Source organism: Cajanus cajan, chromosome 2 (genome assembly GCF_000230855.2).
Source record: "Cajanus cajan strain Asha chromosome 2, NIPB_CcT2T_4, whole genome shotgun sequence".
Taxonomy (NCBI): Eukaryota; Viridiplantae; Streptophyta; class Magnoliopsida; order Fabales; family Fabaceae; genus Cajanus; species Cajanus cajan.
Window position 1 is genome coordinate 29367968 of NC_138518.1, and position 15525 is coordinate 29383492.

A 15525-nucleotide genomic window follows, 5' to 3' on the forward strand; every position below is an offset into this window, starting at 1 on the left:
TTAGCAACCCTTTCTTTACCAAATTCGAGACTCGTAAGTGTTGGAAAAAGGCATTAAACTCCTGTGATTAAAAGAAAAAGAAAGTGAAAATAAATTGCCAAAAGAAAGCAAAAGAAAGAATATAAGAAAAAGCTAAAGGAGTAGAAAATTTTGCTTGAATTTGCTCTCGGATTTGCTTGGTGTTGCTTGTTTCTAAAACTGTCCAACCCTATACACTTGGGATTAGTATCTTGTTTTCATTTTTTAATCTTAGTTTTTGTTTTGTAATCCACGCTAGAGCCAATGGTAGGTTTTTCCCCTTGAGTGCCTACTTCTTTGTGTGCCTTATTTTTAGCTTGTCTTTTGTGGAATTCTTTCTTGTTTTGTCTCATTTACTTCTACCAATTGGTGTAGCCTATTTTTTTTTAATTGAGCTTTTTCAATTTTGAGCAAATTAATCCAGCCACTACTTGTTGTGTTGAGTGCTTCTTTGAAGGTTTGGAAGGCCAAGCTACAAGGGTAGCATCTTGAAAGGTTTGTGGAGACCTAAGAGTTTGCTTTTCTCTTTGGAAGAAAGCTCTTGGAAGTGACCACCACTTGGAGTAATCACCATCAAGATTACTTCACAAAGAAAAGTGAAACACTAGTGAGGGTGTTGCAGCTGAACTAGAAGTGAAGGAGCCAAAGAAAATATTTTAAGAAAATTTGTGAAAATAGAAAACTAGTGACCAATTTGGAGACGGAAATTTTTCTGTCACAAAATTTCCATCACCAAATCTGTCTCTAAATTTGTCACTAATTTGTGGCTGATTTTTGTTTTCAAATTTGGTGCAGCCACCACTTTTCATTTGGTGTAAATTTTCATTTCATTTATTGAGAATTTTCATTTCATTTGTACAAGGCCTTTAGGAGTGTCTTGGAGTGCCTTTGGTGCATTTCCATCTCTCCTTAGAGTTTTCTACTAAGGTAATTCGTTTAGTACTTGTGAGAGTGGTCATTCGAAGTCCTTGGTACTTTCCAAGCTCTCACATAGGTTTATAGTACTTACACGTCTAGTTTATGTTTTCATGCCTTTAAGTTTTCAAACAATTTATGTTTTAAGCAATTTATATTTTCATGAAATTTATGTTTTCAAACAATTTATGTTTTCAAGCCTTTATGTTTTAATTGCATACACCTAGGCACTTGTTTTTATTTTCTTTTTGAAAAGTACTTTGTGAAAACTTTTTGTGCAAGATTAGGTATAAAGGGGTTTAGAGATTTTTACTTGAAGAGGCTTGGTTATTAAGTGACTCTTTGTAGCTCACCTCCCTCCATAGTTCAATTTGTATTCTTAGACCTCTGAGTGTCAAGTCTAGCACTTCAAAAAAATTTATTTTCTCTAAAATCTATTTTTGTATGAAAAGACTTTTTTGTTTAAAAATGCCTCAAAACTCTGACTATAGTGGAAGTGATAACTCTCCAAAAAGCATCTCTTACTTAACTAAAGAGCTAAAATCACTTAAACTATGGAGGAAGCAAGAGGCCATTCAAAAAGAGAAGGAGAAAATTGAAAGAGAGGCCCAACTTGCTATCCTAGAAGAGGAAATGAGAATTCTTAAACAAGAAGAAGAAAAACTTAAAGAAGAAATGAGAAAACAAAAGAGGAGAAGTAGGAGCTCACACTCACAATATTCTTCTCTCAATGAAAGCCTTAATGTAGGCGATCACTATCAACCTACCCTTAGGAGAGTTGTTAAGCCTAGGGAATCCAAAGTGGATCTCCCACAATTTTTTGGGAAGGATGATGTGGAAGCCTACATTGATTGGGAGATGAAGGTAGAGCAACTCTTTGTTTGCCACAGGGTGAGTGAAGAGAGAAAAGTGTCACTTACAACCCTTAGCTTTCAAGAGCATGCAATGTATTGGTGGACCTCTTTGGAAGAGAGAGGCGCCTCCACAATGATCCTCCTATCCAATATTCGAATGATCTTAGGGGTGTATTGAGGAGGAGACACATTCCTTCTTATTATGGAAGGGAGTTTATGAATAAGCTCCAAAGGCTACAACAAAAAGATATGATTGTTGAGCAATATAGGCAATAGATGGAGCTATACATGATGAGGGTATGTATTAGAGAAGAGGAAGCCACCACTGTAGCTAGATTCCTAAGTGGTCTTGACTTAGAGATTAGAGACCAAGTGGAGCTACTACCCTACAGGGACCTAAATGACTTGGTCCAACCTTGTGTAAGGGTAGAACAACAAATGTTAAGAAAATCTTCTTCTAAAAGAGAAAGCTCCCACTCTAGATCTCATAAGAAAGACTACATGGAGAAGGAAAAATCTTTTGAAAAGAAAAATATTTTAGAACCCTCCAAGGAATTAGCTAAGAATAAAGAAAAGAATAGAGATAAGGGTAAAGGTACCATCACTTCACACACTAGCACAAAGACTAGTGATATCAAATGTTTCAAGTGTCTAGGGAGAGGCCACATTGCTTCTCAATGCCCTACAAATAAAGTCATGATCTTAAGGGAGCATGACACTTATAGTAGTCAAGAAGAGACTACTACCTCCTCTTCAAGTTAGAGTGAGAATGAAACAAGACCTCAAATGTCTAATGTGGAGTCAGTTTATCCTTATGAAGGAGAACTCCTAATGCTTAGGAGACTCCTTAATAGTCAACCTAGTGGTACTCTATCCAAAAGAGAGAATATTTTTCATACTAGATGTAATGTTTTAAATAAAACATGTTCTTTCATTGTAGATAGTCCTTCATGGTGCAATTGTTGTAGCACTAGGTTGTTTAAAAGTTGAGTTTAATTACTATGCCACATCCTCAACCTTATCATTTACAATGGCTTAATAAGGATGTAGACATAGTAGTTATTCAATAAGTGAAGGTCAAGTTTTCCATTAGAAAGTACGAAGACCCAGTTTTATGTGATATAGTACCAATAGAAGCTTGTCATATTTTGTTAGGAAGACCATGACAAGTTGAAAAGAAAACTATACACAATGGTCTTACTAACGAAATCACCTTTACTCATAAGGAAAGGAAATTTGTGCTTTATCCTCTCTCACCTCAACAAGTGGTTGAGGATCAAGCACAAATGAGAATAAAAAAAGAAGAAAAAGAAAAGAAGAAATCATTTTGTGTAGGGAAGTGTAAAGAGGAAGATATATCCTCTAAGGGATTTGTGAATAAAGAGAATTGTTTTATTAATAAAAATCATATGAAGAATATTCTCTTTATTCATAAATATCTTAACTCTTACCCTCATGCTACCACTAGTCTTGAAGAGGAGATTCATAAATCGATTATTTTTAAAGAAAATGAATCTCAACTTCAAGATTTAGTGAAGAAGAAGTGGACTTCACTTAGTCCTACTTCTTATGCTCTTCCTTGGTGGTGCCCAAGGTAGATAGCCCTCCTTTGTTTAGGACTCCTACTACCTTAGTTTTTTTAATAAAGCACTCAATTCTTGGACTATATTATTTGTTGGATACAACATATGAGCCTTCAAGGCTCCTTTTGACACTTTCTTCTAATAACTATCCAACAAATAATATACTCCAAAATTGCTCAGGAAATTTTCTAGTAGTATTTTCATTATTTTCTAAGGAATGCCTAGGTTACCACATAGGGTACTTTAGGCAAGATGTTCTAGTTGTTAGGATTAAATTTTTAGGTTGTTATAGTCTTAGTTTTAGCACATTTTTAGGGTTTAGTGACATATCTAGACTTTGTTTAGGAGAGGAACTTATTCATTATTCTAGAAGGTCTAGTGTCATTAATTTCTTTATTAGGTTCTATGAAAGGATTCCTCTTAGGATATGCCTTTCACATCTATTGATTGACAATGTCACCTCTTATGAATTGTATTATATATTTGTAGGTATGGATGACCATCATGAAGACTCTAGAGATTTGAGGTCAAATCCTTTTCAAGAGGGAGGGGATGATGGAAATATGACAAGACTAAGGAAACCAAGAGGTGATACATTAAAGAAATCATGAGGAATGAGATGATTTTGAAGACCTCTCAAATGTTTGTAAATATAGTAGTTACTTGTATAGGTTTATTTTTCCTTTGTATTTGTGAGGCACTTTGTTTCCTTTTTATAGATCATTGTATAATGAAATTAGAGTAGGTTCTTTGGAGACTTTTACTCTATTTGACCTTGTATTGAAGGTCATTCTTTTTCTATTTTTCAGTAGTAGAAGTGGGGTGGCAATTAGCAATGCTTGAGGGTGTGACTAGTAATTGGGCCAGAATTGGGCCTAGGCAAAATTTTACATATTAGACTTGTTTTGCTCCTAATTTTTCAAGGATTTTATTTAGCTAGGTCTCATCATTTTTGGATGGACGTAAATAAACTAAATTAAACATTATTGGAATGGATTTAGTGAGCAAAACAAGCCTAAGGCCGCCTAGCTTCATCTTGGCCAAACTGTTTCTCTTCTTCCTTGAAGCTTTGGGAAGCTTGTGCTACAAGCTTCTAACTTAAGCAAGCTAAGGTAGAAGCTTTCTCCACAAGCCTCCTAAACTAAGGTGACCAGTCAAGCTAAGCCAACCATGATTCACTTGAACCATGGTTAAGCTTAGCTTACTCCTTAAGCAACCTACTTCTATATATTTCCAAATCTCTCATTTGTAGACACTTTTGGATATATGAACAGAATTTCTCTCTCAAAATTCTCTCTTCCAAGAGCCAAACCCGTGGAGAAACTCTCTCCCTTAGGAACCTTCATAAAGGCCTTTCTCCTTTGTCCCTTGGTTTCCTCCTCCTTCTTCTTCAAGAAGAATCGAGCCATCAAGAGTGGCTTCTAGCAAGCCTTGAAGCTTGCTTTGCTTTCTCCATTATCAATCTTAAAGAACCTCCAAGAGCTAGATTAGACTTATGGATGGAGCTTGAGGCAGAACAATAACCACTTCACCAAGTCCCTTCCATCACTTTATGGGCCCTCTTGTTTGGAATTGGATGTCAAACTGAGATAGCTCTACCGACCAAGCTATCATCCTACCCGCCAGCTCGGGTTTGCGCAAGACTTTGGCTATTGGGTTATCAGTTCTGACTACAATTTTATGGCTATGGAAATAGTGGCGTAGGCGGCAGGCCATCTGAATCAAAGCTAGAGTAGCTTTTTCAAGGAGTTGGTATAGGGTTTCGACTTCTTGAAAGGCCCTGCTGATGAAGTAGACTAGTAGTTGTTCCCCTTTCTCTTGCACCAAAGCGGCACTAACAACCTTGTCTAAAATGGAGATGTAGATGATTAGGTCTAAATGAGGGTCGGGCTTAGTTAGGAGTGGTGGTGTGGCAAGCATATTTTTGAACTCCTAAAATGCTTACTCGCATTCCTCGTTCCACTATAATTTGTGGACCTTTTTCAGCCATTCGAGGTAGAAAACGTGCCAATGATGTTATTCGCGATGCTAACTGTTGAACCTCCTTCACATTGCGTGGGCTTCTCATATCGATGACGACTTGAAATTTATCAGGATTGGCTTGTATCCCTTTTTCTGAAAGCATGAAACCAAGGAACTTTCCCCCAGCAACTCCAAAGGTGCATTTGGTTGGGTTCAAATGCATGCGGTGCTTTCTTAACTCATCGAGTATTGCCTTTAGGTCACTTGCGTGTGTGGTAACAAAACTGGATTTTACTACCATATCATCAAAGTACACCTCCAGGAAAGTTTTTATTTGCTTTCTAAAGATCTTGTCCATTAGCCACTAATAGGTTGCCCCAACATTCTTGAGACCGAATGACATGACTTTATAATAAAATTTGGTTGAATCTGTGATGAAGGCGGTCTTTTCTTCATCCGGGTGATACATAGGAATCTAATTATATCTCGAGTAGGCATCCAAGAAATTGAGGATTTGGTGCTGATGGAAAACTTGTTGGAGACCCGGATTGATGTTGAGTTTCCTTCAAGCTCCTCCCTAGATCTTGAAATCCTTGATTCTTCCTATGCTTGGTTAAGGTCTCTTATGGAGGAGGAGGCCTTAAGACCACCACGGTTGGTGGAGAAACTCTCCCAAGAGGCGCCACTCCTTGAAGAAGAGATAAGCCCCTTCAATTCTCACCACACTCTTCTATGGAAGGGATAAGAGAATTGGATGCACTCAAAGAGGTTTAGGAACTTTTGGAAGAGAGAAATCTGAACTCTATTCAGAATATACAATCTCAATTACATCAAAAGTGTTTTACAATGAAGTAAAAACGAAAATATAGGAGTAGGAAGCTTAGAGAGCAAGCTAGTCTTAACCATGGTTCACTAGGAACCATGGTTGGGTCTAGCTAAATCGTCCAAGGTCAAGAGGCTTGGAGAGCAAGCTTCTCTCTTAGCTTGCTTGGTAAGCTTGCTAAGGAGAAGCTTGTGCTTCAAGCTTCCAATCTTGAGAAGCACCAAGCTATTTGGCCAAGTGTGAACACAAGTGTGAACACATCTAGGTGGGCGGCTCTTTGGAATTATTTTACTCCAATCACGTTTTAAAATTGTTAATTTGGTTTAGTTAGGTTCATCCAATGTGAATGGAACCTAGCTAAATCAAATCTATGAAAAATTAGGAGTAAAATGAGTCCAATATGTAAATTTTAGCCTAGGACCACCTTTTGGCTAAATTGCTAGGAACACTCTCTAGCTTACTAGAGACACTCTCTAGTTTGCTAATGCCACTCCTATTCCTACTACTAGAAAACTAAGAAAGAGTGTATTTCTAGGTTAGGTTAAATGGAGTCAAAGTGCCCAAGTAACCTACCCTAGAAACAATATACAATAGCTACTAGAAAGGAAATAAAGTGTCTCACAAATACAAAGGCAAAAATACACCTATACAAGTATCTACTATATACAAGGTACAAGAAATCAACTATACAAGTATGTACAATGGAAACTCAAGAGACTAATAAGAGGAATCATAATCAATGCTCATGAAGAGTAAAGGTCTAAGAAGCACCTCCTCTTTAGAAGCCTCTTCTAGCTTCCTAACCATGGACCTAGTTAAAGGCCCAATGGTCTTCAAGTGTGAGCATCCTTGGATCACCCTTCACCCTTCTTGGTCTTACTTCTTCCAAAGGGATCCTTGGGGATTAGATTTCCATCAGGTGCCATGTTGCTCCATCCACAAGAGCATCTATGTGTGGGTAAGGGATAGGCATCCTTTGGGAAGGCTTTGTTTAGATTGGTATAGTTTGTACACATTCTCCATTTTCCATTTGCCTTTTTCACCACAACCACATTGGCTAACCAAGTGGTGTATAAGACTTCCCGGATGAATCATGCTTCTAGTAGCTTCGTTGTTTCTTCCTTGATGGCTTAGGCTCGTTCACCTCCTGCTTTTCTTTTTTTTTTTTCTAGGCTACGGGTCTAGCATCTCGATATATAGAAAGCTAATGACAGTGAAAGTTGGGGTCAATGCGGGGCATGCTGCTGTTGTCCATGCGAAAAGGTTAGCATTTTGGGCTAAAACCCTTTTTAAGACCTGACGCTCGATAGTCGTCAATTGAGATCCTAGATAGGTGACTTGCTCTTCATTTTTCCCATGTTGAAATGGTGTCGTTTTCTCGACTGGTTCAACTTTGTGGTCGTCGTCCGATCGAGGGTCAAGCTCTAGTTCCTTATCGTCATTCGCATGGTTGGACATGCCAATGGTATTAATATCATTTGATAGTTTGGGTAGTGGTTGCAACCTTAGGCTTGTGAAGTAACATTCTCTTGTAGTTTTTTTTATTAGTATGGAGTGTGATGACTTCCTTGAATTCTGACGGGAACTTCATGGCCAGATGTGGGGTTGACACGATTGCATGCAACTTGTTCAGTGAAGGTCGCCCCAATAGGATGTTATAGGAGGTGTTGGCATGTATAACAACATATCTTATTTTAACATGTCGTCCTTCTCATCCTAACCCAAAGTAGATGTGTAGGTCGATGGTTCTTTTGGTGTTTACCGTTTCTCCCAAGAAGCCAACCAAGGGTTTGTGATAAGGTGTTAACTCCTGTTCGAGAATATTAAGCTGCTCAAATGTTTTCCAGTATAAGATATTAGCTAAAATCCCCTGATCAATTAATGTCTTCCTTACTAAATAGTGGTTGATCTCAACAGTTATTACCATGGCGTCATCTTGCACCGGATCAATTCCTTGAAAGTCTAAGTTAGTAAAGGTAATGGGTGGCATGGACACTAGGTCCCTTCGAGACACCACGTTTATTGATCTAACTGCCCACAAGTGTCTTTTTCGAGTCGAGTATGTTCTTCCTCCCCCTGCAAATCCTCTAGCTATGGCGTTGATTATTCTTCTTGGAGGATCACCGAGTCGAAGGTTGTCTTAGCACTCATGAGACTTACTTTGTTCTCTTCGCCTATAATTTGTGGCTCGCCTCTCCTGCCTATCCCACTATTGAGCTCTCGGGGTTGGTTGGTTGTTTGCCTTATGTCTGCTCGGGCTTTGCACAAAACATCGAAGATAACCTATTTTCACAAGGTCTTCGATGCGATCCTGGAGAGTTGTGCACTCTTTGGTGGTGTGCCCTTTATTTCGATGAAATTGACAAGTCTTTGTCTGATCCGCTCTAGGAGGAGTCATGGCACGTCGTGGCACTATTAAGATTTCCATGGCTAGAGCCTACTCTAGAACGTTTGCTCGGTTGGCATTGAGTAGGGTGTAATGTCGTATATCTCGACCCCCGCGTTGCCTTTTCTCGATCTCTTGCATCATTCATGCGAATTCTACTAGGGTGTTCTTTTTCTATTTCCTTTCTAGTATGAACTTGTTTGGGTCATGTATGATTTTAGAACTCGGTCAGTTCCTCCATCTGCATGTACTTAAAGGCTCTTTGTTGTAGGTCATCCAGATCAAGCGGTGGTTTTTTACATATACTATAAGATGGTGCATGGCTACTATTGGGTCCAAGTCTCGGATGGCTAGTGTTGTCTCCCCAAATCATTCCATGAAAGCCCTTAAAGGTTCTTTCTTTTCTTGGCGAATGTTGATCAAGGCTATGGAGGTGAGCCTGTGTGGTCGACTTGTGGCGAATTGGATGTTGAAGTGTGCCGACAGAGTAGTGAAGGAGTCAATTGACCCTGGGGGGAGTTTGGTGAACCAGCTTAGTGCTCGTCCTTTCAAAGACATAGGGAATACTTTACACCATACAGTGTCCTCCTCTATGTACAGGCTAACTTGGGTGATGAAGGCATCAAGGTGTTCATCTGGGTCAGTTGTTCCGTTGTACCAATCCATAGCCAGACTTTTCCAGTTATCTAATAGGCGGGCATTTATTATTTCTAGGGCGAAAGGTCTTCTTCCTTACTGTCTTTGTTGATCTAATGTGATCGTCGCGGCTACGGTGGGCTAGTTGGAGAGCTTAGGCTCTTTATACCACCTTGAAGATTTGCCTTGGTCTTGAGACAACCCAATGATGGGAGTACCTTGAGTGGGCTGCCATGATAGATTGTCACTTATGAGCTCGGCATTTTCTATCCTTAGTACGAATAGTTCATGAGTGTCTTTTTCCCAAAAGTCTCCTAAGCTCCATCATCTCAGCTCTCAATTGTTCTATTGTCGAGGATGGGTTAGCCAGTTGAGCACAGTCTTCATAGGATTCTTCCATCCCTTCTCATTCAGTCTGATTCCTTGGTTGCCTTGGCTCTCGAGGCATTCCCAAGTTATTGATATTCGTATTGTATTCTCTTACTGGCTTCTAGTTGCTACCATCTTGACTCAGGGGGTCAAAACCATGTAGGTATCGGCCTCACGGTGGGTGCCAAAATATTCTTACTAGGAAACACTCTTACGTTGATACTCTCTGACACTTGATCTTTTTCCAAGCTAAGGTGATAACTTCTCGAATCCTTGTCCCAGAAGGGGGGAAGGTACTTGCAAAGACACTCTGACACTCAAGTCAGTACTCGATATAAAACAATAAATATTGTAATATTAAATAATCATACCTACCTTTATGTCCCATCAATATTGTATTTATAGTGACTTATTTGGGCCTGATAGGCCTTTATGATTAAGTGATTAATAATTGAGTTTCATATCTTAATTTAGGTTGACGTGAACCTCTATTATCTAACCAAAATTAGCATAAAGTGGCTTCAATAATAAGGGGTATTCGGTTTATCTTATGGCCGAATACCCTTTCGAGTTATGCATTAGTCGAACTGGTACTCGGTCTTCGACCTTCGTGACTGGGTAGCTGCTCGGCCTAAGGTGACGTGGCTTCGATGGTGACGAGTATCCGGCATTCCTTGTGGCCGAATACCCTTTCAAATTGTGCATTTGGCCGAAGGGGTATTCAATTCCCCGTACATGTTTCATTTCCCTTCCCCTACAATTTCTAGAATTTGTAGTTATTTATTTATTTATTTTTCTGTCATTGGGGTGTATTTTCTTTTGCTTTATTTCTGTGCTTGAAACTATGATGGGAATTCTATATATTCCTATTCACGTTAGGTTAGGTTGACATGCTTGGAGAAGGAGAAGTAATACAATAGAAAAATAAAGAATAACAACGATGTTCATTTCGATATTGGATCATCATTTCGTACGGACCAGGTAAATCTACCTTTCCTTTATATATATATATATATATATATAAACACTTTCTTCTAACTTTTAAATACTTGTAAAAAAATTAGAAATGGAATATTAATAGAATTTATTTTTCAGTAAAAATAATGATTAACAATGAAATAATATGAATAAAGTCACAAATTCGAGTTTTATTTTCATAACTGTAGTTTTTATAGATTAAAAATTTAAAATTAGATAATTTATTTGTGATGGGAAATTAAAAGTTTTTTTTTTATCAGAAATTTATAATTTCTAAGCATCGTAGTCATTAATCTTAATAAATCATTTTCAAAATTGTTGCTTTAAAAGATATGTTAGTTTAAAAGTAAAGGAAAGAGCTTTATATGTTTTCTTAGCAGTTACTAGTTAGCACCATAAACCTTCGTAGATTGAAAAAGTTATTTACGTTACTTAAAGATGCCATGTTCTAGTTGAGAGGTTTGTTCCGATATCTATGCTAACTGATGTAAGATTTTCATGTATCAGAGCAACAGGTCTTCTTTTTCACACTGAGAGGGAGGCAAATCCAGAATTTGTATTACCACGGACTCACGAGATCTATTCTTCTATAACAATCCCAACACTCATTGCTTGAGCTTTTTGAAAGTGTAAATAATATTTTGATATATAAAAATTTAAATCTTTTAAGGATTAAACAATGTGAAACTACTTTTAAACTACACACGAATGCAACATCTGCTAGTCTAATCCTCACTGTTATTATGGCTCTCAGCCATTGTAGCTTTCTATGTGGGAAAACCAATTTACAGGCACAGGTGGCCAGAAGGAAACCCTTTTACAGGTCTCAATCGCAGAAATAAGGAAAAGGAATCTGTCCCTTCCTTTAAGTCCTGCTCTATTGCATGAAGTCCCAAGGAAGGCTTCTGACTTCTGAGCCACACTAGCAGGATCAGGTATCAATCACACATGGACCTTGTCTGATTGAGACTAATATCTTTGTGGTTAGAATTTAATGGAATGTATATATTTTCTGACTAGATAGTAATGTTCGTAGAAATTATTGCAAATCAATTCAATGAATAGGTTTCTTAGCAAGGCTGAAATAATCGAAGGGAAAAATGTTGAGAATCCATGGAGACTTGATCCAAATCACACAAACTAACCATTCAATAAATCAAGCACCAAACTCATGCAGGTCAACAAATTAAAAATTAACAAAACAAGTCCAAGAGAATAGGGGGGAATCAGAATCGCACCACAACTCTGACGAAATCGCACTCCGAATGCAGAGAATCCCCGGTTCAAAATTGGTTTAAAACCAGTTGCAAAATGAAACTAATTTGAAATCAATATTAAGAATTGAGCCAATTTTAAAAAAAAAATTTAATAACTTTTTTCTTCAAAATTATGAAATGTTTCAATAACCATATGGAATATGCTTAATAAAGTATGTTTAGATACTATTTTATTAACATTTGAAAGTCGTATCACGCATGGCTTTGTATAATTGATGCTCTAAGAACCCTGACTAATTTACTTTCAAATATTGGGGGAAGACTATGAACAAATTCAATATGTCGTAGTGTTTCAGTTTTCATTCAATTGTGCTCACAGCTGTCTCTTTGAGCAAATTTGGAGTTCTATGAGCAAATTCAAAACTTCATAAAATTTTCATTTGTATTTGATGATGACCAATGAGTTTTCTTTTCCTGTTGTTTGCATAATGTAGCATAGTATATTGAGAAAGTATCATAATTCTTGAATTATCTTATAGATGCACTAGTTTGCAAAGGGTCTTTTACGTCGTGTATTTTGATCATTTTACGTCGGAAAAGGGTCCGACGTTAATACGGGAGTCGTAAATTTATGTCGCCTCTGAAAGACGACGTAAATTTACGTCGGGGATTTTTCCAGACCGACGTAAAAAGGAGCAAAATCATGCTACAATTTTATGTCGGGCGTGGCCTTGTCCGACGTAAATTTACGTCGGTCATTGCAATGACCGACGTAAATTTACGTCGGACAAGGCCACGTCCGACGTAAATTGTGGCAATTTTTTTTTTAAAAACGTTTGTAAATTGATATACCCAACACCTGCATATAAATATAATCCAGAATACCAAATCTAAACCAGGCAGTCCAGAATAGAAATTCAAATTATATTTCAAAATTGAATGACAAAAAGAAAATAATATATAAATCTTAAAAAATATAAATTATGACAATGTAAATCCTATTATCCTAAAAAAGCTATAAAACATGTTTGTCAATGCTATCTAACTAACTAAACTAACTAACTATCAAACTATTAACATAATATCTAACTAACTAAACTTAGAAAAAAAGTTGCCCATTGTTCTCTTATCTTGAGCATCTCATCTTCGGGCAATGGAGATGGATCTTGAAAGACCTGAAAGGGTAATTTAAGTGTCATTAATATGCAATGTTAATTATTCTAAAGGTAAATATAGTTAAATAAATTTTTATATGAATTACCTGCGCCCAAGAATCAATAATACCCGCAGAAACTATGGTTTTCATCCAATACATGATGTAATAGCCACATTCAAACGAGTCTTGTTGCTTATTACACTAAAATGAGAAACAAATAACTATTAATTCCAAAGTCAATAAATTTAAATATTATTGACTGTATGAATTAATTTGCTAACCTTAGGGTATATGAAATGCAATGACTTTGATGATCTGGCTCTTCCACTTAATATATTAGCTCCAGACACGATTCTAATTAATTGAAATAAAAACAAATGTTAGCCAATATATATAATTACAGTTTTAAAACATAATGAAAAAATTTAGTTACCCATGTAATTGGCTTTTAATTTCGTGGCTTGGTTTTCGATGAAGTGAACAAAACCACACCACGGTATATTCCTTAGGAATGATTACCATTAACTGCCAATGGGACCTACATTGTATGACAAACAAATCAGTTAAAAAATTACCATGATTAAAAAACCAATTAAAAAACTAACCCGTCAATGTATGGAGCCATGTATATATGTCTTCTTGAGTCACTCATCCATGTTTGCATATATTGTTGGATCTGGACCTGAGTGTTTCCTGATTTTTGGATGGATTGAGGCTCAATAAATCCATATACTTCTGCTTGTGCTTGCTCCACACTCAATTTGTCCATGTACCTAACACAAATAATTATTATAAGTTAAATGTAATTATTGTAAATTTAGACTCATAAAAGAAAATATGACTTACATGGCCCACAACTGTATGACAGATATATTTAACATGCAGTTTCCCCCAACAATCTCTAATGCATCAGGCAGAGATATGTATAGTGGAACATCAGAGCTATCAACTCCAAAAACTCTAATGTCCCACTGCAATTGAATTGGATGCTTCTTTATTCGTGGTAATTTGATTAGAAGCTTAGATATGGGATCATCCTCAGCTTCTGCGATATTGGCATCATGAACATGAGGTTCTCTCATGACCTCCTTACCACGATTGATAAAATCCTAAAAAAATAATCAAAATTAGTTAAACAATAATAGAATTATAAGAATCTAAAAGAGCAATAATATAATTACCTTTGCCCGTGCTGAAAGCGGCATGACCAAACGTTTTGGCCAAGCTAAGAATGTGCTGGTTGCCTGCCCCACTAGTTGAACCTCTGTATTGGGCAAAGGCACTGGAGCAGCAGCATCTTGAACTTGGTCAACCACAACCCGTGTCCAGTCTGGCTGTAGAGGGACACCATGGATGGTTGAGCCCTCAAATACTCGGCCAATAGCCACTAACCGTGGGGGGTCATCCTCAACATATAACTCACACTGGTTTGGTACATCAGTGTGAGTCTGATCCGATGAGGGATCTGGAGCAGCACAACTCCCTTTAGTGCTGACTCGAACACCATCATGAGCAACTGCAGTCTGTTGCTGAGAACGAGCCAAAAGTTTAAACTTCTGTTCAAATTGTTTTTCAATATTCTTCAGTTTCTCTTCAAACTGCATCTCCAATCTCTGCTCCAATTCCTGTATAACCTCTTGACTGCAAGAGTTGACAGTGCTCCTCGATGATCGGCCACCAAAGAAATCTCGGTGGCCCCAAGAACCACCAACACCACGCACACGACCTCCGTGCTCTGGCTTTCCTATGGCCGTTGTGAGGATATCATTCCGACCATCGGAAACAAATGAGCCATGGGTGCTCTGCTCAACTAAACCCTCCTGCAACAATAAGGAAGATTAAAAAATCTTATGAATTAAATGAGTTGAAATGAAGAGTCTTAGTTTGTATATTTTTACTTACTATTTTACTAGCAACGACTCTTGCAGACTCAGAAGTCATTTGCCCATCTGGTTTTGTCCGGGCTGCTATCCACATCTCATGGCGGGGAGGTGACTCCACACGGTCAGCATCCTCAACCCCTGCTGCTTGTGCCTTAGCCTTCTTCATTTGCTTTTTTTTTTTCTTTCATATCCCCCTCTTGACAATAGATGGGGTGCATCATTCTTGGCCTGTCGTTCTTGGGCAGCTATTCTTTTAGCCTGCAATAATACAAAAAAGAAAATGAGATAAATTAAAATATACCTTAAGTATTTGTGTCAATGTAAAAGTTATCAATAACTAACCTGCCATGAAGGGTCCAATCTAGTGGCACGAAATTGCATCCACTCCTTGTAGACCCCTAAAATTGTCCGGGTCAGAAATAAGACTCAAAGACTCTCGAAGACCAAAGGAAAGTCAGCCGGAAGGACTCCTGGAAGACCCTAGGATGATTCTTTGTAAGTCTAGAAGTGTTAGAGTAGCTTAGAATAAGGGTGTGCGAGGATTGGAGCTCAATACACCCTCCCAGAGGTTCAGTACGGCCGTACTGAGCCATTTGAACTGCAATACGGCCGTAGTGAACTCAATACGGTCGTACTGAAGTTTTTGAATTTCAGTACGGCTGTACCAAATTCAATACGGTCGTACTGTAGTTCAAAATGGCTCAGTACGGGCCGTACCAAATTCAATACGGCCGTACTGTAGTTC

The 15525-nt window shown here is 37.8% G+C and overlaps 1 protein-coding gene across 1 annotated transcript; it reads right to left on the reverse strand.

Annotated features, from left to right (window-relative positions):
• Positions 1–12924: 12924 nt before the first annotated feature.
• Positions 12925–15025, reverse strand: LOC145954865 (uncharacterized). The gene is made up of 7 exons (XM_083069552.1): positions 14800–15025; positions 14079–14717; positions 13744–14006; positions 13503–13670; positions 13331–13435; positions 13179–13251; positions 12925–13098 (listed from the first exon to the last, which is right to left on the reverse strand). The coding sequence occupies exons 1-7, from the start codon at positions 14944–14946 to the stop codon at positions 12940–12942; spliced, it is 1554 nt and encodes a 517-aa protein (XP_082925678.1). The 5' UTR covers positions 14947–15025; the 3' UTR covers positions 12925–12939.
• Between the last annotated feature and the right edge of the window lie 500 nt (positions 15026–15525).

Bases quoted from the DNA above. Each gene is read 5' to 3' on its own strand.
- LOC145954865 (XM_083069552.1), bottom strand. From the start codon at position 14,946: ATGAAGAAGGCTAAGGCACAAGCAGCAGGGGTTGAGGATGCTGACCGT. The intron at 14,718-14,799 runs GTAAGTAAAAAT...TTATTGTTGCAG, and splicing joins GAGTCGTTGCTAGTAAAATA to GAGGGTTTAGTTGAGCAGAG. The intron at 14,007-14,078 runs GTAATTATATTA...TTATTTTTTTAG, and splicing joins CGCTTTCAGCACGGGCAAAG to GATTTTATCAATCGTGGTAA.